The sequence below is a fragment of the Lotus japonicus genome, chromosome 1 (assembly GCF_012489685.1).
Source record: "Lotus japonicus ecotype B-129 chromosome 1, LjGifu_v1.2".
In the NCBI taxonomy this organism is placed as follows: Eukaryota; Viridiplantae; Streptophyta; class Magnoliopsida; order Fabales; family Fabaceae; genus Lotus; species Lotus japonicus.
The window spans coordinates 114414179-114437483 of record NC_080041.1 but is presented as its reverse complement, the minus strand read 5'-3'; the positions used below and the strand labels follow the sequence as shown (position 1 = coordinate 114437483).

The 23305-nt window shown below is 35.9% G+C and overlaps 1 protein-coding gene and 1 long non-coding RNA gene across 5 annotated transcripts; one reads left to right on the top strand and one right to left on the bottom strand.

The window, feature by feature from the left end:
• LOC130729477 (uncharacterized) lies at positions 1-5765 on the bottom strand. 4 transcript variants are annotated; one of them, XR_009016011.1, is made up of 9 exons: positions 4992-5756; positions 4798-4883; positions 3738-4504; positions 3516-3640; positions 2904-3071; positions 2539-2609; positions 2135-2225; positions 1580-1792; positions 1-768 (listed from the first exon to the last, which is right to left on the bottom strand). It is a non-coding gene; the product is annotated as an uncharacterized LOC130729477 (long non-coding RNA). The 4 variants fall into 4 exon arrangements; XR_009016013.1 differs by having other exon boundaries at positions 2539-2707; positions 3738-4883; positions 4992-5765; XR_009016012.1 differs by having other exon boundaries at positions 3780-4883; positions 4992-5760.
• Positions 5766-8841: 3076 nt separating this feature from the next.
• On the top strand, positions 8842-22137 carry LOC130729476 (probable helicase CHR10). The gene is made up of 16 exons (XM_057581250.1): positions 8842-9189; positions 10793-11464; positions 11586-11746; positions 11863-11991; positions 12357-12537; positions 12883-13018; positions 13146-13263; positions 13983-14072; positions 16599-16708; positions 16798-16999; positions 19496-19621; positions 19705-20366; positions 20745-20890; positions 21195-21362; positions 21567-21681; positions 21778-22137. Exons 2-16 carry the CDS (start codon positions 11386-11388, stop codon positions 21818-21820), a joined length of 2466 nt encoding a protein of 821 aa, XP_057437233.1. The 5' UTR covers positions 8842-9189; positions 10793-11385; the 3' UTR covers positions 21821-22137.
• The last annotated feature ends 1168 nt before the right edge of the window (positions 22138-23305 follow it).

Below are 23305 nucleotides of genomic sequence, written 5' to 3'. Positions count from 1 at the left end.
TATCAGAATCAACTTTGTATAGGCATGAAGATCATACTTGATGAAATATATAAGATAACACCTATAAAATTAAGCAAATCAATAAGCACCATGCACTTGGTTGCAATATTCTAAAAAAGACCAACAAAAGACTAATCAGCTCAAGTACACCAATTCTAATGTGGCACACTGCCACTACAATGCTAACAACAGAATTGATGGTTCCATTTAGAGAAGCCACACGACCCACACGTTCAGAAAATTCGAGCAACAACACCAAACAATCAGGCAGGGAATAATACTTGACCGGACATGGCAGATAATGCATCTTAACCCACTTTTTATAGCAACCATAATCAATAACTTCAGTTATTCAAGCTCAGGGTTAGGGTTAATTTCGGTAGAGATCCTAAGGGCATATCAGCGGGTTGTCCTTCGAAATCTCCATGAAAGATTTTGCGGCGGCGGTAGATTCGTATGACAGAGAAGATCAGTAGGAGAGAGTCGTACTTGTTCTACCTGGTAGCTGTATCAGATCATTAAAAAGTAACACATAGAAGACAACCAAAGTAACCTCATCCACTACATTGCTTACATTCCCATCTATTCTAATCAGAATCTTAGGCAAATATAACCAAGCAACATGTCCAGCATTGTCACCTTCCTAATTTCCTTCTATACAACCACTTTCCCTTGAAAAGTTTGTAGTTTCTCCAATCATCCTCATATTAAAGGGAAAGAAACTTACACTCAAGATTGAATTGGGCCACATTTAGTTTCTCTGCAGACCTGAAGAACACAAAGGTAGATTCAACAACATTTGCTTTTTTAGATTAATGAGGTAGCTTGAGTGGTAACATTTAACTAATTAAAAACACCATCCTAGATTCAAGGGCTGCACTATCCTAGATTCAAGGGCTGCAAACCTGAGGGGCTTTATATAAAAAGACCAAGAAAGGAAAACTCAGTAATTATGCTAGGTTCTAGTCCCAAATGGAATTAATGAAAAGAAAAGCACATCATATTAAAGAAGGATGCAAAACACAGCACATAAGCCAGATGTATACCATAGATTTTCTTCTCCTTTTTCTTAATTTCAGTTTCTGTGATGTTTCTTAGTTTACTTTATTTAAATCAGAGAAAATTCATGGCTATGATAGGCATAGTGCCAAAATACATTCGCTCAAATGGAGTATATATTTAAGGATTATGTCTCTTTTATCACTAAAATGAAATATATCAAGGATAGACTTGTATCTGAATCAGCCTTGGAAAGATCAAGTATATAGTTGAAGAACCAAATATCCTAAAGATAGCATGAGATCTAAGACATGTCTTCATTCTAGATCAAGTTATGCGGTAGAAAGAATTACAACAATGTTAAAAGATATCTTGCTGCAAACCACAAATTTATAAAATTTAAGAGAAAACATAGGTACTCTGTTAATGTATCGAGTATAAAGCTAAAGTAAATATAACTGATTAGTATAAGGATGCAACTATGAGTACAGCTAACAACTATGAGAAATAGAGAATATCTTGCTCTGAAATGCATAAAACTCAGTTTGCTACACAAAGCAAATCACCAACAAAAGCTTACTTATTTTATCAACTGCATCTGCTAACTTCTGTAGTTCATCAGAGCAGATATTTGGACAGTGAGTAAATCCAAAATACATCACTGTCCACTTCCCCAAGAAGTCCTTTTCAGTAACGTGCTTCCCACGATGGTTGGTAAGGTGAAATGGACCCCCAATTGCAGTTTTTCCCGCATAAGGTCCATGCTTCACTGCCTTCGAAGCATTATGTATGTCTACAGCAATAAAACTCTAATCAGTAAATGAAGAAAATATCCATGATACTTCAGAATCAGAATCAAATGCAACAGGAAATGGAGCTATTTCATGATTGATCTGATTTGTTTTCATACTACTCCTAAGAAACAAACATGTGGCATGATATATCCTGCATCCTAACTTCATCCTGCTAAGGTTTTATAAAATCAAATATGTTAGAATCCCTTCAAAATAAACATATCATAATATAAGAAAACCATGCCTGACCTAGAATCCAAAAAAAAAAAAAACCATGACATGACTCCAGGTCACCTCCACGTGCATAATCACAAAATTCTCAACTAACCAGAGTAATCTACCTTCAACATGTCGTTTCTTTTCTCTGTCATAGTAAAATATCTATCCTGCTCCAGTTAAAACCAGCAAAACAAAGCTCAACCACGAAACAGGCTGTAGGAGACAAATCAGCTCATGAGTCTATGCTCAAAGAAGTAGAACCCCATTGCTATAATAACAACTTCGGATACACACGATCCGCGAATCGTTTTCCCAGCATCACTTTTTATTTTTAGAAAACTGAAATTTTGCAATTGGATTCCTGTAACGTATCTTGTTCTGAGAATATGTGTCTAATTGCACCATTATTTTAACAGACTACTGATAAGAAATAATAATTATGAAATTTACTTTTAACAATATGTTGGGGTAAGATATAAATAAATTCTGCAATCATGTAAGGTACAACTGATGCAATTGGCTCCACCTGTACTGTGAATTGATCCCATTGAGAAAGGTACCCATTTGCCTCACTTCATGAACTGAAGTGTAACCAACCTGTAATCACCATATAGATTATTACAAATAATAATTAAATTAAGCATATTAAAATTGAAAACTTCCATGACCTGAAATGTAACCCATTGAACCCAATCCTGAAAAAATGAATCATTAAGAAAGAAATGATAGAAAAAACTGGAAGAATATCCAAAGTTAAGAAATCAGAAAAAGAAAAAAAAAGCTCTTGGGACAAAAATCTCCACATCGAGGAAATAGCTATTTGTAACTTCAAACATGAAGGTTCGAAGAAAACTCCATGCCAAAGGTAAGAAAAGAAAACTTATTAGTTACCTTTCAAATCAGGATTTCTTTCCACCTTTGTCTTCTTTAGCCTGTTAACATCGCATTTATCCTTTACTCCACTCTCACGGTTCAAACATGATATGTACAAAAACTTCAGCATTCAGAAGCTTATTTTCAGCTTTGGTCTGCAACCTCAAGTACAAAGAACTGGAAAACCTAGCAAATCAAAGAAGGAAAGGGTAATATTTGTACTCAAAGGAAAAATAAAAGCTCCACACAGGAAAAATCGATAAAAGGCACAGTGTTAGAACAAATTTTATGTGACTGGAACAAATACATGAGGGAGGATATGAAAGAAAGGGTTCAGAAGACAAAACATGGAAATGGTTTGAAAAAACATTTATAGCGTCAAACAACTACAAAATGTCAAAATAGGATACCCAAAAGACATCACTGAACTTAGCCATTCCAAAGAAATAGGATACCAGTAAATACAGATATTGAGCCATGTCCATTGCTAGTTTAGGATTTCCAAGGAATAATAGTTTTACAAAATTTGCTGCGACATGCAACATCAAATATTTCATGAACAAAGTAAAATCAATAAAAGAACAACATTAAAAAAAGAAGTAACACATTAGAGGAGATTATCAAACTTACCTCTCATTCAAGCATCAAGACCTTCTTCAAGTGTGCGCAGTACGACCTCGTCCACCTCAACCATCACATGCGAGCCTCCGCAACGGTTTATATTCAGCAATGCGCTTCACATAGACCCAAGCTGTCTGCAATAAAATAATATAAACCCGTCATTTATAACTCACAAAAACCGCAGCTATTGCCAACTTGATCCGTATATAATTTTTACTTGTTTTAGCAAACCTGAAATTGCATTGAAAGGCAAAATAATGTCAAGAGCTATACATGTGAAGTGATCTGATAGCAGCCTCCAGGTCCCAAACCGCCACATATCCAACGATCATACAGTTCCAATTCCAAACATCCCTCTCAGGAATTTCATCGAACAGCTTGCGGGCAGCCAGTGGCGGATCCAGGACCCGAGGTCAGGGGGTTCAAAATTTTCAAACGAACACATCAATAAAAATATAATTAAAAACAACTTTAATATGTTTATACTAATAAATTATACAAGTCATAATTGTCCTTTACGTGATTTCATATTCTGAAATCGTTGAATAATAAGCTCGAAGTCAATGGTATTTAATACATAACTCTCAATGTAAGTAACTAAACAATCGTTCATCCATGTATCTCTCATTCGGTTACGCAGCTTATTCTTCACAATATTCATAGCAACAAGCAAAATAAGCGCAAATTTCAAAAGAAGATAAACTTGTGGATAAACAACATGTTTTCCTTTTTCAACCAACTACTCCGAAAGCTGTTGGAGTCCTTTCAAAGAGGTAAATTCATCATTCCTACGCATACCGATGATGTAGGAATCTAGTGCATCACCAGACACCAAGCACCACTAAATTAAATGGAGTGAATTCATTTTGATAAAAACTTACAAATTCCAACACATTTGCCTTATTAAAAGCAGAGAATAATGATGCTTTGTTGTAATGCTATGGGTTTGACGTTGTGACTACCCAGTACTTACAAACACACTTCCTGCAATAAAGACACTGAGACACACATGTGTGTGAGAAAGTGGGATAAGTGAGTTTGAGTTTGGTGCAAATATGTGCACAGTACAATTTAAAATTTTCAGGGGGTTCAAAAACGAATTTATATAAAGGGGTAAAATTTATATAGTGGGATAAGTGTGCTCTATTTTTTTTCCAGGGGTTCAAGTGAACCCCCTCATCACCATGTAGGTCCGCCTCTGCGGGCAGCACCAGTTTCACCATTCTTGAACGTGTCAGTGAATGAAAATCAAACTAATTTTTATAGCAACCGTCATCACATGTTTACTTACATTATTCATTTTCTCTAATGAATTGTTCTCCAACTGTTTTTCGTCTGCTATCTGGGGGATACGACATTGCATCATGCTTCAACCATCTAAAGGATTGAAGAAATACAATCAAGCACCAGCATTTAAAAATTAAAACTGAAATCCTACAAAGCACGCGATTCAATTTCACACAAACAAAACAACAAACAGCTTACCAACAACTTCAAAGTGGCACCACCGGAGAGTCATCAATGACAGTTTTGGTATGTAGATTGAAGGGAGATTGAAAACACTCCGATAATATTTCCAAGGAAGTGTGCGCATGATGTCCTTGATGAAATCCTGATGTCCTTAACTTCAAAGTAGCAACTTCAATCATGATGTCCTTGATGAAATCACTCGATCCTTAGGAAGTGTGCGCATGACCAATTATATTTAAGCTTGGGGTTTTAGTGAAGTCAGCCACTACTCCTTGTCAGAGCTCGCGGGAACTTCTGCACATCCTCTCATGGTGTGTGCTCTGATAGCGAGAAATCGAGAGTGGTGGTGGAGGTTGACGGCGTGTAGTGGCTGCCGGCGGCAGCGGTGGTTGTAGGGTGTCGCCAGAGACCGATGAGGTAGAAGAGGGCGCAGAGGATGGTGGTGAAGGTGATGTAGTAGAGCCTGGTGAGAGGCTTGTTGGGTTTCTTGATTATTGTGATGGAAAAAAGAAGAAAGAAACTGAAGAGGATTTGGTTCAGAGAGAGAATCTTGAGGCTATGCATGTGCAGATGGAGGAGTGGAAGCTACTGTCTGTTTACGACGCAAGAAGATTTGGTGCAGAGGAGAAGATCAGCCGTACTGTTTGTTTACCTGGAAGCTACCGTTATCGGGCCTCCAGCATAGGTCTCGGAAAAACTGACCCATAACCCGACCTTGACCCGGCTCTGGCGGGTTTTTTCTTATGAACAGTGGCCAAATCCCTCTAGCTTTAGTAAGTTATAGATCCTGGTGGGATACCCCCTTGATTGTATCTCTCATGACTTATTTGCTGACTCAACACTTTCATCTTAATATATGGCAAAGCTTTCTTTAAAAAAACATAATTAATTGGTGGATGAGTTTTGAATAGTACACCTATAAAATTGTCTTTCTGGTGTGCTCAATTTCTACATATGATTTTTCTGCTTAAAAATATCTTAATTTTAGTTGTTAAAATTAAAATCTCAATGTTAGATATGTTTTTGGTCTAGTTTTCAAACCACATGTCTTTTAAATTTATAAAATATTTCATCCAAACAGTTTTCTCTTTTCTTCTTTTGAAAAATAGCTTTTAAAAAACAATATTTAAATTTAAAAACTTGATAAGAGGACCGCACAAGCTCTAATTGAGTACTCTCTCTTTTTTTGGTTACATTGAGTACTCTCTCTGTTTCAAAATATGGATGTTTTAGCATTTGTAGTATGTATCAAAATATAAGTCGTTTTGTAAAAACAAAACATTTTTTCTCACTTTTTTTCATCTATATCTTCATTTAATATTATATCTCTTACCTACTACATTCAATTTTCACCTATCACAACTCTTTATGTGCACTTAACCAATAATCACATTTATCTCTTTTTAATATAACTCAATTTTAAATAGAGATATATTTAAGTTAAAATATTTATCGAATGATTAGTCTATTTATGTCTATATATAACTTAAACTTATATTTTAGAACGAATTACTTTTTTGTCTTCTCTTCTCTCCCCACAATTAGTGGCCTCTAGTCTAGTTGTTTTCTCCACCATAAGTAATAGTCATGATCATAAGGGTTGTCCAAAGCCACTCGAACCAAACTAGATCCAAGCAAACTGACAGTTTTTTACTGAACAGTCCAGTTCGATTCAGTCACGGGTTTGACCGGTTCATTTTCTGAGCTCATGTGGGTTTAATCGGTTGGTTTCGATTTGGGCTCCAGCCAACCGAACCATATATTAGAAAGAAAGAAAAAAAAGTTCTAACATAGGCCTAATACTCCACCCAACCCTAGTCTCCTTCAAACCACATATATCTCTCCTCATAATTCACTCACACATCTCACTCTCTCAATCTCATGCTCTTCCTCTCATTTCCACAACAACACCATCACTTCTTCATTCTCATCACCATGTTTTATTCTTCCTCTTCTCCTCATCACCACCATGACAGTCGCCGCTCCACTACCTCTTTTGGCCGAGAGCACCACCACCAGCATGAATGTAACATTCGGGGTCGAGAGAGGGCGAGGAGTGATCGTCAGTGTAGTAAGGCACGAATAAGGAGCGGCTCATGGCAAACTTCTAGGTGGAGGGACACATGAATGAGCCAATCTCGCACCCAAACAAGAGGTATGTCGAGATTAGGGGTGGGAATAGGCCAGGCCAGACTTTGCATAAATAGGCCGGACCTACTTCAAAATTTTAAGGCCCAAGCCTGACTTATTATCTATGAAAGGCTTTTTTTCTAGCCTGGCCTTTTTAAAAACCTAGCCTGTCCTGTCTATTTCAAGTCCATAAATTACTTCATCATCAAAATAAAAATTTCACAAAACTTAGATTATCTATTTCACTTCACTTGTATTTCTCATTCCATGAATATATAATATAATATATCAACAATCATTAGTAAATTTCAAAGGAGCTTAATCGTAGGGACAGTTTCCAATGATGGAAACAGAATGTATGATCTTGAGACAAAAATTTCCGTGATAGAAGAAACGATCAGAGCCAAGATGGAACGGGTTCAGATGTAAACTCTTCTTAAAGTGGTCCTAATTTTATACAATTCCTATGGTGGCTTCAACCCTAAAAGAAAAAACAATCATTAGTAAATTAATCTCCAAAACAACAGCTTGATATTCATCTTTTGTGAGGATGTTGTGTTCTAGGTTGATGGCGGTGAGTCGTGGGTGAAACCGTACGTTGATGTTTGTTCAGCTTTTGTCGATGGTTGTGAGATGCGGTGCAACTTTTGTTGATGGTTGTGAGGCGCGGTGCGTCGTGTGTCAGTGGAGGTATGGTGCGGTGCGGTGCGGCGTGGTGTGGTGTGTGATGGCAGCGGTGCGGCGATGGAGATAGAGAGAGTGGGAGTCTGAGGGAGGGTGAGAGTATTGTGAGAGAGAGTGAGAGACTGAAAAGGTAAAAATAAATTACAATTCAAGTTTCAATGGTAATTGGAAACGAATGAAAGTTACATGAGAAAGAAACGTATAATCAAAATTATTAGTGACAATTGAAAATAAATGAAAGGTCACAAGGAGAAAGAAAACACGTGATTTGAAAAAAATCAACGGTGGTATAAATGGTGGCCAAAGGGTCACATGCATTTTAATTTTTCTTGGAAAAGAACTGTATTTAATACAGTGAATGAATGATCTTTAACCTCTATTTTAATAAATTAATATATTATATTAAATTATTATATTAAACAGGCTGGCCTAGTAGGCTTAGAAGAGATTTTTATAAGCTCAAACATGCTCTATTTAACTAAATAGGTTTCTTTAAAAGCCTGAACCTAGCCTTTTTATTAAATAGGTCAGGGCAGGCTAGACTTTAAACAGGCCAGGCCATAGGCCCCTGTCGGCGGCCTGGCCTATTCCCACCCCTAACCGAGACTTCATAAGTATGAGACTATATAGTTGATTAGTATTACTCATGACAATAAGATGCATCTTCTTTTCGGGAGCCCAACTCATAAAAACTCTATGATTAAGTGTGCTTGCCTAAAAACTCATATTGAGATGAGTGACTTCTTGAGAAGTATTTTCGAGAAGCGCGTAAGTAAGAATAAAACGCGCTAAAACTGATGTAGGAGTCAATGCTAATATCTAAACTTTTGTAACTTTTTCAAGCTATTTCTTAACCAGCTGTACCGAGTACTATACCGTTTACACTTTACATTCATATCATGACCCATAGCTAATATATGAGATTAGGTTTTTTTTAAAGGGAGATTAGTTATCTTTACTTTTTATTTTATTTTTCAAATTTAAAAATTAAAAGTATAGAGAATGGCACTTTTCCATTATTTTACAAAAGAGGAGTTTCAATAGTAAGAACGAAAAAATTCCAAATTTCCATTCCCTCGCAAGTCGCAACTTCCTCGTTCAAAAGTACTTTCCCAAACTCAACCGCGTCACCGACTCGTTTCCACTCAGCCACTCGCTCTCTCTTCTCTCCACCTAGTTTCCGAGTTCGGACTCAGCCCCATATTCGACACCATGAACCTGAGCTACGAACAGAGGCTTCAGGCCGTCGCCAGAATCGTTCTCGACGACGAAACCCGCACCAGCGACGCGCCTCCGTGCCAGGAAGAGCTTGGAATCAGGGCAACCCTTAAGCCCCACCAGGTGGAAGGGGTTTCGTGGCTCATACGGAGGTATAAACTGGGCGTCAACGTCATCCTCGGTGAGATTCTGCCCTTTCAATCTTCATTTCAGTATGTTTGGTTGCTCGGAAAATCTGAGAATTTGATAGAAAAATTGGGGTTTCTGTTTTTTTTTTGGGAATGATCGAATAATCGAATTTTGTTAGAGAGAAGATTGTATCAGGACATCATCACTAGCTTCGTCAATTCGAATGATTAATTTGCAAATGTCTTTACTAAGTCTTTGAGAGGTCCTAGAATTAGTTATATATATATAACAAACTTGATGCATAAATTTATATGCTCCTGATTGAAGGGAGTGTTAGATACATTGTAAATAGGTAGGATTAGGATGACTTGTATTAATTGTAATTAGGTAGCGTAATCATTGTTAATGGGGAAACAATGATATTGTATATTAGTTGAACCTATTACTACATATAATACACTCCGCTGTGTACTTAAACACATTGTTTCGATCTTATGTCTCTCAGTTTGTTCTCTTTCAACAGTTTCAACAGAGAGGAAGGGAGGGGAGGCAATGTTCTATATCCTAGTTTTGTTTGATTAAAAGGACAGAAGACAAAAAAAAACTAACTCTCCCTTCTTATTTTTATTATCTAATCTTAAATTCTCAAGTTCAAATCAAATAAAGAATGAGATCACTAAGTAGTATTATTGATATTTCAATTATTTCAAATTTTAATTTTTTATTTATTTTATTTGTTGACGACTTGACTTCATGAGGTTAAGAATTATGCAATGACTTTATGAGAATTGAGAATGAGATCTTGAGAATTTAGGATGATGATTCAACTTTTATTGGATTGATTGACACCAGGTGTGAAGCTTTTAAACTTACCCCCCTTAAAAACTTTTTGTACAATGCAAAATTAACTGATCAAACTGTTCAATTAAAATTTCTTAAGGAGTATATCAAGTTTTCTAAATTTCAAATAGATAAAAAACTAATGGATACTTCATTGATTATATTACTTTATTTATTTCAATGTATAATATGTTTTTTAATATAAGTAAATTTTTATTATTAGATTATTTGCCTGAAATTCGGTATAGATTCAAGAGTTGTATTGGGTCAACTCATTCTACAAAAAAGTCATTAAGTGGTGGAAATGTAAAAGTTTGACACTTGATGCTAATTGATCCCACACCTATACAGACATATAAACATATATTATCACATAAAGTTCGTGTTTGATCCATTTTAAAGATATCGAGAAGTTTTACATTGGTTGCCAAAGGCTTAACAGAACATTCTTCCTTTACTCAGGCTTAGGACGCAAGCGTAGGAGGAGTTTCCCTCCATAAAGTTATTAAAAGTAATTACACACATGTTTGTTTTGTCAAGATACCGTCATACCACATTGGTGTTATTTATGTTTGGTGATGAAAAACTGTTTTAATGTCAATCAGAGTAGATTGATGTGTGAATACAATAATAGACGTTGTTTCACATTTCTTTGTAACAAGGAAGCCACAATATTGAGTTTGATTGTTGATAATTGTTGTGTTTTTATCTTTGTTATCCTATTATGAAGGTTTAAGATTAGGTGGCATGATATTATTTCTGAAGTGATAATTTTTTAATTATGTTAGTGATCATAATGTTTCCTTTATGTGCAGGGGATGAGGTAATCTACTCTCTTTAATTCTGTATCAGAGCCTGTGTAATCTGAAAGGTTTTCTCTTGAGGAATTGGTATTACAGTTGTACGAAGTTCACATTTTAAAATTGTTATTATTTGACAAAAAAATTCTGAGTTATTGCCATTATTATGTAAAACCAACATATACCCAACAGAGAGGTACTTCCACGCTTCTTCATTATCATATGTTTCGAGAAATTGCTACTTACTGTCATAAAAGTTTCAATATCACACATTTTATGAGTTAATTGAGGATGAATTCGGTTTTTTTTTTATAAGAGAGGATGAATTCGGTGAAGACATTTAAAATCTTTTATTAATCTTTTGTTGCTTTTGAGGTACCTAGTCACTTTTTTTTGTTATTTGTCTCATTTGTTGATATACAAAGAACAGCAGCAGCATTATCTTAGAATGGTTAACGGATATGCAGTGCACATACTTTTAAAAATTTCTTGAGTTTTGACCTTTTCTATTTCAGCAGATGCAGAGCTGAAAATGAGGTTAACAGTGGAATGCAAAATATGTTCCCAGATTTGTTTACTTTAATGTGTTTGTGTATGCAAATTGTCAGATGGGACTTGGAAAGACTTTGCAAGCTATCTCCTTTTTAAGCTATTTAAAAGTGTACCAGTTGTCACTTGGGCCATTTTGTAAGTGAAGTGAAACTTTGATTTGATAAGTTCTGTTTTTTTTTTGTTTTTTTTTTCTTGTAATGGGTATTCAGATAAAAATACTTATTTCTTTTGCTGCTTTTTATTTTACATACTTCAGTGGTTCTATGTCCTTTAAGCGTGACAGATGGTTGGGTGTCAGAGATACTCAAATTTGCGCCTAAACTGGAAGTCTTAAAATATGTTGGTGATAAAGAACACAGGCGCAGTCTACGCATGAAAATACACCAACATGTAACAAGGCAATCATCAAAACTTAACGTGAGCGCATTATATTTTCATGGGCTCATTGAATACGGATGGCTTTGCTTAAAGTGCTATGTCTCTTTAGTCATGTGAATGTCTACTCATGTTGTTATGGTCAAACTTTTTGGCAGGTCATGTTGCCTTTTGATTTGCTGTTAACGACATATGACATTGCCCTGATGGATAAGGATTTTCTTGCGCAAATACCATGGCAGTATGTAATCATTGATGAAGCTCAACGACTTAAAAACCCATCAAGTGTATAGTATTAAATGCATATATATTAGTGTTCAATTTAGAGTATGCTTCTGTTTGCTCAACTAGTATAATCACTTTCATGTGAATGAAGCAGTAGTCATATACTCATATGTATGATCTTTGTTTCTTGGTGAGACAATTATTGGTTGAGACCAGGCTAACATTGCGAATAAATTGAAAATGGGACATGATTAATGCAAGATCTAGAAAGCTTATCAGCATTCATATAAATATTTGTATATTATATCAGCCTTTTAGGCTTACCAGATACAAAACATGAATTTCAGACAGTAGAATGATGTAAATTTAATATGTCGTCTGCCCTGAGATTATTGTCTGATTGTTAAAATTCTAAAACTTTTATCAGGTTTTATTTAATGTTCTCAAAGACCGCTATATCATGCCAAGACGGTTGTTGATGACTGGCACGCCTATTCAGAACAACCTTTCTGAACTGTGGGCGTTGATGTATTTTTGCATGCCATCTGTCTTTGGTTCACTGGATCAGTTCCTTTCTACATTCAAGGACATCAGTGATCTTACCTCAGGTCATTTTATCATATTGTTTTATAATTTTGTATCATTGGTTTATTATTTTTTTGTTCTTCTAGAAGATTGCTGCACATTTATAAAATGAGCTCTCTACTACTGACCTTGATCCATTTGTTATATAGTAATGTAAATGGTTTAAAGGTTTTACGAAATTAAAAAGTTTCCTTTTTAGCTCTTGCATTCTTTCTGGAAAAATATTTGAAGAGCCTGGCCATAGGATGGAAGGTTTGTCATCCAATTGAGTAAACTGTGATGATACAAAGGTGGATTTATTAGAAGGGAACATAATTACTTCTTGCTTTTATCCTTTTTCTAATTGTTGCAGTTTTGTTTCTGAGCAGTTCATGATTCTCCAAAGGTAAAAGATCGACTTCAAATCCTGAGAAGTGTATTGGGTGCCTTTATGCTTCGACGTACTAAATCAAAGCTTATGGAATGTGGAAATTTAGTGTTGCCACCTCTCACTGAGACAACTGTGTATGTTGTATCTTGTTCTATTTAGTTACTCCCTTGAACTTTTTATTGCAATTATTAAGCTGTAGTTTCTAATGACTTAAAGTTGCAAAGCTGTCATACTGAATATTGAAATTCTATCTCATGACAGGTTCGTACCCCTTGTCAGCCTACAGAAAAAGGTCTATGTGTCAATATTGAGGAAGGAACTTCCTAAGCTACTTTCACTATCTTCTGGAACATCAAATCATCAATCACTACATAATATTGTTAGTCAAGCGCTTGTTTTCTCAGTTTTGCTTTTTCCCTTCATAGTGCTATAGCAAGTTATGTAGTTCCATTATGCCTGGTGGCGGATACCAGATTGATTCATATTCATTTCTTCCTTTATTTTAAATTATATAATATAGAAATTTGCATCATTTCATATTTTCAATTTTTTTTAGAGATTTAAGAAAGTATTATCTTTCAACTTTATCATTGTTTCTTGGTATTTCCATAGAATGGAATGAGAGAGAGCATTAATGGAGGAGTGACATGTTTCATGTATTTTAATAAAGGGCAATTTAGTTAAATGCAGCTACGTTTTTCTATGATTGAGGCTATTTAATAGTTTTCATAATATTTTTTACCTTAAGTGGCAGATAATTTCAGTACAATTTCTTCTCATTAAATAAAAATAATAATTAATAGCAAGTACTAATTTTGGTTTTAAGTATAGTTCTGTTTTATGGAGTAGTAATTAAGTTCTTAATTTCCTGTAAGGTGTATTTGGTTGGATTTGCTTAGAGAATGAAAGTGTAATCATGTGAATCTTATGATGTGCTTCCATTACTATTTCTGTATTGGATTATCTGTTCATATTTGATTTATTTTGTTATATATCAACTCCATATCATGATTTTCGTATTTGTTTCTTTTACCTTTAAGTTAATGGTATATTTTTTTGATAAGCCAAGTTAATGGTATATATGTTTCACTTTTCTAGGTGATACAACTGAGAAAGGCATGCAGCCATCCATATCTCTTTCCAGGTATTGAGCCTGAACCTTATGAAGAAGGTGAACATTTGGTTCAGGTGACTACCACACTTATGTTTATACCTGATGACTTGGGAATTATCCTACATTCCTACCCGGGCTTTTAAGACGTATAATCTCTGTTAGAGCAAGTTCAAGTTTGATATTGTACTCCAAATTGGGTGTTAATATTGCATCTGAAATTATAGAGTTGAATGAATTGATTTCAGTGCATCAATCTGAATACAAGATATATACATGAGTCACTACTTTAGTAAACAAGGAAAATACACGATCCCTTGATTTAAGGGATTAATCACACAAATATGTGCAACCTCCCTCTTAAGCTGGTGAATAGTTGTTTTCCATACCCAACGTGGATACAATCTTCATAATGTTGCAGTTGCTGAGTCGTATGGTGAGGATGTCTGTAAGTTCTAAGGTTGACTTGAGAGGACAAATATTTAGGGCATACATTTCAAGCGACTATCTAGTTTTTCCTCGTTAAAGTGCCTTTGTACCTTAATATGCTTTGTTCTATCATGCTGCACAAGATTATGGTCTATGCTTATTGCTGACTTTATCACAATAGAGCCTTGGTGGTTCTTCCCATTTGATCCTTAAATTTTCTAGAATGATTTTAAGTCAGAGGAGCACCTTGTACCATTGCTCGGAATTCCGCATCTGCACTAGGCTAGGCCTCTACACTTTGTTTTTCACTTCTCTAAGTCACTAAATTTCCTCAAAGAAAGGTAGAATACCGAGTAGTCAACTTTCTGCCCGCAGCAGTTGACCTTGCATAGTCAGCATTTGTGTAGGTTTCATGTGTTACATTTCCATTCTTTATGAATATGATTCCTCGCTCTAGAGTTCCTTTAAGGTACTATACTACTGTGTGCACCTTGCACACACCTCATTTGCAATGTAAATATTGGCTAACAAGGTCCACTGCATAGGCAATATCAGGCCTGAATGAGACCAATATATAAGTCTAGTAGTCTACCCACTAGCATGCATCTCTCTCTATCTACTGCTACATCTTCCTCAGCACTTCCAAGCTTTAGTGTTTGAATCAATGGGTGCTGGCAAGTTTGCAAGCTGTTTTGCCGTTGTCTTTGAGGGAATCTGTGATATATTTCTTCTAGGATATGAAATCCCTTTCTTGGAGCTGTCCACTTCATTTCCTAAAATATACTCAATCTTCCCATGGCCTTGATCTCAAATTCCTTGTCCAAACATTAACTCTAACTGCTACCTCTTTTTATCATCTCCTGTCAATATAATGCCATGTACATATACCAACAGCATTGTTACTCCCATTGAATTTGAGTGTTCAATGATCAATTTATATGCCCTTAACTTTGTTTTAGTCTATACAATGCCTTTATCAACTTATACACTGTTTTAGTGGCAACATTTCTCCCATATCCTTGAGGCGTATCCATATAAATTTCTTCATCATGTTCCCCATGCAGAAAAGCAATTTTCACAACAAATTGTTGTCAGTCCCAACCATAGTTGGCAAAAGAGATAGTAAACTGTGTCCACTTTGGCAACCAGAGCAAATGTTCCCCAATAGGTAACTTCCGAGGTTTGAATTAACCCTTTTACCAGTAGCCTTGCCTTGTACCTCTCAATTGATACATCAACCTTGTATTTTCTTGCATGCACCCACCTACACCCCATTGATCTCTTCCCTGTTGGTATAGATGAAGGGAGATGAGGGGCCAAACTGACAAACCAAGTGTAGATTTGGAACAGGGAGACCGAGGCCCGGAAGTTAAAAGTTCTGATTGGAGGAACTTCCTGACGGTGCTGCCATGCACAACAGAACTGGGCAGCGCGTGGGAATGTGTGTCCAGAGCGAGGAGGTGTGTGAGAAGGCTGATGGACATCCACGACCAGGGAATGGCTGATCAGGTTGAGGCAAGGCTGGTGGCGGGGTCGGTGGCTGGTTTCGACCGCGACTATGGCCTGACAGGTGGAAGAAATGATCAGAAGTTACTGTGGAAACCTACTGGAATGAAGCACGATCGTGGATGAGGTTCAGAAACCAAAGATGAGACACAGTTTCTGATTTTTTTTTGTACCGATTGACAGTAGGATTACAAATTAGGATTACCTCTCGTCTGGCTCCTGATACCATGTTGAAAGAGAGAAACAAGAGACATTGGAGTTAATCTGTGTGTTTTAACTACACTACTAAGTGAGTTATATATAGTGGGCACAATAAATAATGATACGATAGTTTCACTATTTACCATGATCAGGGTACCTTATTAAAATGATTACGAGATATGTTCACTATTTCCATTATTTCTAAGACAACTATTCCTTGTAACTACTAAAATTATTGTTATCTGTCTTAGGTCTTCTTTGTTTTCCCTTTCGTTTTCTGTTTATAGTACTCAATGGAAAAAACCAACTGCCCTAGCTGTATACTAGATCAAAGGGAAGACCTCAATATTGATTATCATTTGCAGTTGTCAGATTCTGCTAGTGATATTCCTTTTACGTAAATATACACTTTGTGCTTACACCATTATTCTTGCATGCCACATATTTATTAATGTTTGCTCTGTCAGGCCAGTGGTAAACTGCTGATTCTGGACCAACTTCTTCAGAAGCTACATTATTCTGGACACCGCGTTCTTCTTTTTGCTCAGATGACCCATACACTTGACATTTTGCAGGAAAGATTTTTGATACCCATGTATTGATTTCCTTATAGTATTAGTTTTAAGTAGATATATTGATGAAATATTTTTTTATTTTAATATAGGATTTTTTGGAGTTACGGAAGTATTCTTATGAGCGTCTTGATGGATCAGTTAGGGCTGAGGAGCGGTTTGCTGCAATAAGAAGTTTCAGCAGCTCATCAGCTAATGTGGGCTTGAATCCTGGAAATGACCAAAATGGAGCTTTTGTCTTTATGATCTCAACAAGAGCTGGCGGAGTTGGCTTGAATCTTGTGGCTGCTGATACTGTTAGTTTTGTCTAGCTTTCAAATAGAACCTGATTGCCGATTTTTTTTTTTTTTAAATTTAATTTTGGTTTATATGATGTGATGCTTGTATGAGGTTTCCATCTGTTTACACTTTACATCTCCTTTGTTTGCAAATAATCAAAACAACTAACTTTTCATTAAATAATACTCCCTCCGTCCCTAATTATAAGCTAAAGTTGTAAAAATCACGCTTATTAAGAAAGCCTTAAGATGCATTGGTTTTTAAAAAATTGTACAATCTTCTATATTTACCCCTATTTAAGTTGGTAGTACTAGGAGGAAAGAGAGTAGAAGTGAATTTCAATTTCAAAATTTTGGAATTGAAAAAGCAATAAATGCAAGGACAAATATGGAAAAAATATTAGCTTTTACATTGTTAGTAGAGACACCACATAGTTCTCAATGTTAGCTTATAATTAGGGACGGAGGGAGTAAAAAACAACCAAGTACAATGATAATAACCATCAATGAAGTTCCCTAGGTTTCTGTGCTCCAAGATAGACATAGTATGACTATGACCCCAAACATCAAAAGAGAGTAAATAGAGACAACTCAACCACTAACTTGATCAAGAATAAACACTTCAGGTATGTTTCCTTAACTAATATGAATCACATGTTAAAGTAGACAATTTGGATAGAGCAACACCACACATTGAAGCTTGACAAGGCAAGATGACTCAAGTGTCACAGTTGGTACCATCCAGGCGATTAATGGTTATTGGCGAGCTCATGTACCTGGTGAAGACAGGAGGTCGTAGGTCACTGGAAATAGGTCCCAAACAGACCATGCAGGGACACGTCGCTGAAGAGAGTAGGGTTCAAAGGAGGTCAGATCTATAGGGAAGGGAGGTTGATAATGGCTGCAAATAAATTGGTGATGCAACACACACGTGTTGCCATATGCTAGATCTTATGGAGATGCGTGAGGGTGCAATTGGAGGCTATTCAAGCTAACTACTTGGAGGCTATTTGAGCTAAGATGGTTCGGGGGGGGGGGATTGTGATAGGGGGTGACCACCAATCATACATGTATACAACCGACGTCGTTGGAAGAAGCCAAACGCAAGCAGCAGCCCATACCCAGGATCAGGCGCAAGCAACCAGGGCTGCCCAGATCCAGGCGCAGGGACCAGCAGCCAAACAGCCAGGGAAGGGGTGCAACCCATCAGCCAAACAACCCTGAATCGTGAACAGATGCAAGGCAGGAACAGGCACACTACTTGTGATTGAATAATAATAACTGAACCAGTATGTCTATGAGGAACAGTTATGATTGTTAGAGAGTAGTTAGCCTATGACTGTTGGGAGTAGTTATGACTGTTAGGAATGGGTATGTCCAATAGTTTTTTTTTTTGATAAGCGGGTATGTCCAATAGGTATAAATAGGGGGGTGTCTGTTGGTTAGTTCATTCAGAAAATTTTGTAATTGGTCCTTGAGAGAGACTGGCTCTTGAACACTAGTACTTGTGTGACTATCCAGAGAGAATTCCTCTCTACTTTCTGTAATCTATATCTTCATCTCTTTAAGTTCTTATCAGATTGGGTTTGAAGAGGCACTTTTTGTCCCGGTTGTCAGCCAAAAAATTTACTAGAGGTGGTGGGATTGAGGTCCAAAATGAATCTGATTTTGCCAAAATGAGGACAGAACAAGGGCTTGAAACTAGTGATGAAAAATCATTTCCGGATTCCCCCCCCCAATGGGCATTGTGTCAGGTATGTTGACTCGCGTCTCATCAGACTCTGGATACCATGAAAGTGAAAAGAGAGACAAGTGATCGAATCCGTGTGTCTAAACTACACAGTGAAACAGAATTATAGATAAGGAATAATAAATACATAGATATTAGTTACCCTAAAAAGAAAGAATTTATAGTCTCAATATTCTGTGCATTGTGCCTCTAAAAGATTTTTGGAAAATCCTGTACCCGTATCTGTACTCGGTAATGGTACCGTTCCCAAATTCATGCAATGTAGGAGTGTGTGTTATGACTTATGATCACACATTGATTAGGTATATGGTCAAAATACTCCTTATAAACTACCTGGGAAATTCTCCCCTCTTGAGCTAGTTTTGGGGTTGAGTTAGGGCCTGCTAGTTTTTTATTCTTATAGCATGTTTGGACTTAGGATGCCCTAGCAGAATCGATTATTGTAGAATGAGATTTAACTTTTAAGTCAGTCGTATTAACCATGGGACTTGCATTACTTAACTGGTTGATTTGGGATATTTGTTTTTTGACATTATATTTGTCTCAGTGACCAAGTGGTCATGAGTTTGATACTTGCTGCCCCTATTATTTTAATAAAATCTTGTAATTTTTGCGCAAGGTAGGTTATCGCATGAACGATCATGTTAAAAATATAATATAAAATTATTCATGTGTCGCCTAGTAGCTTAAGCTTCAAGGATTGTTGGTTTATGACCAAGTCTAAAACATAGTTTGAGTATTTACTATTGCACGGTATGCTTTAGGTTATATTTTACGAGCAAGATTGGAACCCTCAGGTGGACAAGCAAGCTTTGCAGAGAGCACATAGAATTGGCCAGATGAACCACGTTTTGTGTATAAACCTTGTCACAGAACATACAGTGGAGGAAGTATATTTCTATCTGTAATATTTTTTTTTTTGACCGTGGAGGTTATTTGCATATACTCTTGGAACTCACATGTCACACTGTAGGTAATTATGCGGAGGGCAGAAAGAAAATTGGAGCTGAGCCTCAATGTTACAGGTGATAATATTCTGGAACATGAAGATAAAGAAACCTCTGCTGTTGGAACTAGTGATTTGAAATCCATCATATTTGGGTTACATATGTTTGATCCCACTGAGGTTAATGATGGAAAACAAAAGGACATGGACTTACCAGATACTAATGCTATAGCTGATAGGGTGATTGCTATGCGTGATGAACAAATATTTAACAAGGATGACAAGAAATTCGAGATGAATCCTAGAAACATTTTAAAAGGTCGCGATCTTAAGGAAGTAGGTTCTGCTTCTCTCTCTATTGGTCTTGATCTTGATGAGGCTTCATATCTTTCTTGGGTTAAAAAATTTGAGGAAGTGTCTAAATCAACTTGCGACACAATCACGGACGTGAGGAGCAGAAGGAACTTAGATGAAGAGAAGAGTCTAAAAGTCGAGATTGCAAAGAAAATGGCAGAGGAAAAGAAGCTGTCTAAATGGGAAGCTCTTGGATATCATTCATTGAATGTTACAGACCCCATCAGTCCACCTGAAGAAGATATTATATCAACTACTGGTTCTGTTCATTTTGTATATGGAGATTGTACAGCTCCATCTAAAGTTTGTCCATCTGAACCTGCTATAATATTCAGGTCAACTTTTTTTATCTGCATGATTGCAACTTTTGGTTTGATGTACTAAGCTTTTAGTAACTAAATTGATGAAATAAATTTTCTATGTTTCATGAGATTTAAACTGTTGATGGTAAACTTCAGATTCTTTTTGCTCTGCCTTGTTGTTCCCTATCTTAAGAAGGCTTTTGGAAGAAGTATGTAGTTCTGCTGTCTGTAGGCTATCATTCACTTTAATATGTTAATATATTTTTCTGTACAACATTTCTCTTAATTATGAGTTTGCTTTCTTCCTTGGAAACGGGATTTGGTAAAAAACAATCAATGATGCCCTGATAATATGCTCATATGTATGTGTGTTTCCTTTTTCAAGTTAATGAATATTATGTGGATTTACAGCTGCGTTGACACCTCTGGACGCTGGGGCCGTGGTGGACTGTTCGATGCGCTGGTCAAACTTTCAACAAGCATCAGTGATGCATATGAACAGGCTTCTGAACATGGAGACCTGCATCTTGGTGATCTCCATCTTATAAGGCTTGAAGGTTAGTGATATTACCAATTAATTTTTTTGCGCCTAGTAAATGTACGAAAATATTACCCCGATCCACAAGCAGGAAATTTTAATTCCTTGCACTTTAACTGTGGATATCATCACTATGATTATAACTGTGTCTTTTAACGCATCTATATTATTTACATTGTTTTGAATGCAAAATAAACTTGTTTCATATTGCAAGAGCTTTTCCTGCATGTATATAAAAACCAAAAGCTAGTGTTTAATTTCTGACATCTGGTGAATATTTGTATATTGTTCATGCTTCTTCACTTGTGCCTTGTTAATTATAGATGGCTGTGATGAAAACAATATGGATGGTAATGCTCCTCCCAAGATGGTTGCTTTAGCTGTGGTTCAGTCTTATAATCCAAGGCGTAAAGTCCCTAGAGGTGAAATCTCACTTCTCGACTTGGAAAGCTGCTTGAAAAAGGCAGCGTTCTCAGCTGCTCAAAATTCCGGTAACATGTTTCCACATTTATAAAGTTTGGTATTCTATTATTACCTTATATTGCATTACCTAATCCTACTTTGTGAATTGTGAGGCATTTTCTGAAAATGCATAGAAAACATCAGAAATAGTATATTGAGCTATAATACTTCAAAGTTAAATCTGTATGTGGTTGACATTTGAAACTAACTGATTTTTTTATCATTCTGCAAAGCATCGATACACATGCCACGAATTGGTTATCAAGATGGATCTGATCGTTCCGAGTGGTACACCATAGAGCGGCTTCTAAGAAAATATGCTTCCATTTACGATATAAGCATCTATGTGTAATGCTCTCTATCTCTCCATCCATGCACACTTCATCTTCTGGTTTATGAACTAATCAATGCTTATTTGTATAGCTGATCTTCGAATTGTTGCAGATATTATTATCGAAGATCACATCCAGGCTCCAGGTCTAGTTAACTCGCCAGACTCAAAGGATAGTTCTGGCCAACATAATGTTGAAGATATCTTTGGAGTACGAGACTTGATTGTTAGTTGGGTTAATCTTAGGAAAAAATCGGTCTTTAGAATTTACATCTATGTCCACAAAAAATTTGCTTCATGGCAATAACTTGCCACAACATAATACTCTTAACTCTCATACACATGATATTTACATGGAGAGCTGAGGTGGTATATAGCACAACGGGATGAGCCACGAAACACACACTTTCACTCAATTAAACAAAAAAGTCATGAAAAGATAAAAATAAAATATATTTTCTATTTTATTAGCATGCTGAAAATAAAGTTGAATTGGGCTTTAATGAATGAGGATTTAATATAGTTAAAGTAAATATTACCTATTTTATTATAAAAAAAAAGTTATGCAATAAGAGGAGTATTAACAACACTCTTTTAATTAGTAATTTTTTAATGGAAATGAATTTTTTAAGAGGTGAATGCCTCGTATTCAAATACATTTATGATCCTTTTGTTTTAATTAAATTAAAAGCTTATTTTATGACTTGGCAACCTATCATTGTATGTTTGTGTAAAAAATGTTTACACTGATGATGCATTACCATTAAATTCAAATATTTTTCATATAGCTTGTTTCACTACAAATTTTGAAGGAAAAAAAGCTTTTAAATATAGAGCGTCTCGTTCATGTTTATCATAAAAGTAACAACACTTATATACATTTTTTTCCGACTATATCTCTTTTGCTCTCACATGTTCTATCTTTTCTTTCTATATGCAAGTGTTTACATAAAACCAAAAAATAAGTGTTATGATTCATTCTTCATTATCACTCCCACTTCATTTTTACCTTCATTTTGTATCTATCCCTCTTCTCTTTTAATCATATTACTCATGGCATTTTTTTGCATTTTCTCACTTCTCTTCAGCGCGAGCTAGCATGGGACAGGTACATCATGGACCACTTGCTATACTATGGTTTTATCATGGACCCAAACTAATATGTTTTGTTGAAAGTTTCTTTTCGGCCTATAGATATATTAATAAATAATTGTGACGGTTCATATTACATAACAAAAAAAAAATTATAAATGGTTAAATAACAAAAGAGAAAAAGTAGAAGAATAAGGAATAATGTTGCTTTTCCACGTTCTCATCACATTCAAAGATGATGCTGTTGTTGGAAAACTCCATGGTCACCGCGAGAAAAACTCCATGATTGTTGCACCATCACCAATACTCTCCTCATTTCGTTTAGGTTGAATATCAATAGAGCCCAAAACACCTCTAATTTCTGAATATATAATTCCTAATTGTTCTATGTATTCTTTTTCATGTTCATCATATTCTTCATTAGTCATTCTCCCAAACGTAGCGCGGGCACCTCCTACTGAATCTCTCCCTCATCTTATCATCTATCATATTCCATATTTTCTCTCTCTTACTTTTTTTATTCTTCTTATCTCTCTCACCATTCCACCT

Excerpts from the sequence above, each read along its gene's own strand:
- LOC130729476 (XM_057581250.1), top strand. The coding sequence starts at position 11,386 with ATGGGACTTGGAAAGACTTTGCAAGCTATCTCCTTTTTAAGCTATTTA. Across the intron at positions 12,538-12,882 it reads CATCAGTGATCTTACCTCAG|TTCATGATTCTCCAAAGGTA; the intron begins GTCATTTTATCA and ends GTTTCTGAGCAG. Across the intron at positions 16,709-16,797 it reads ACACTTGACATTTTGCAGGA|TTTTTTGGAGTTACGGAAGT; the intron begins AAGATTTTTGAT and ends TTTAATATAGGA.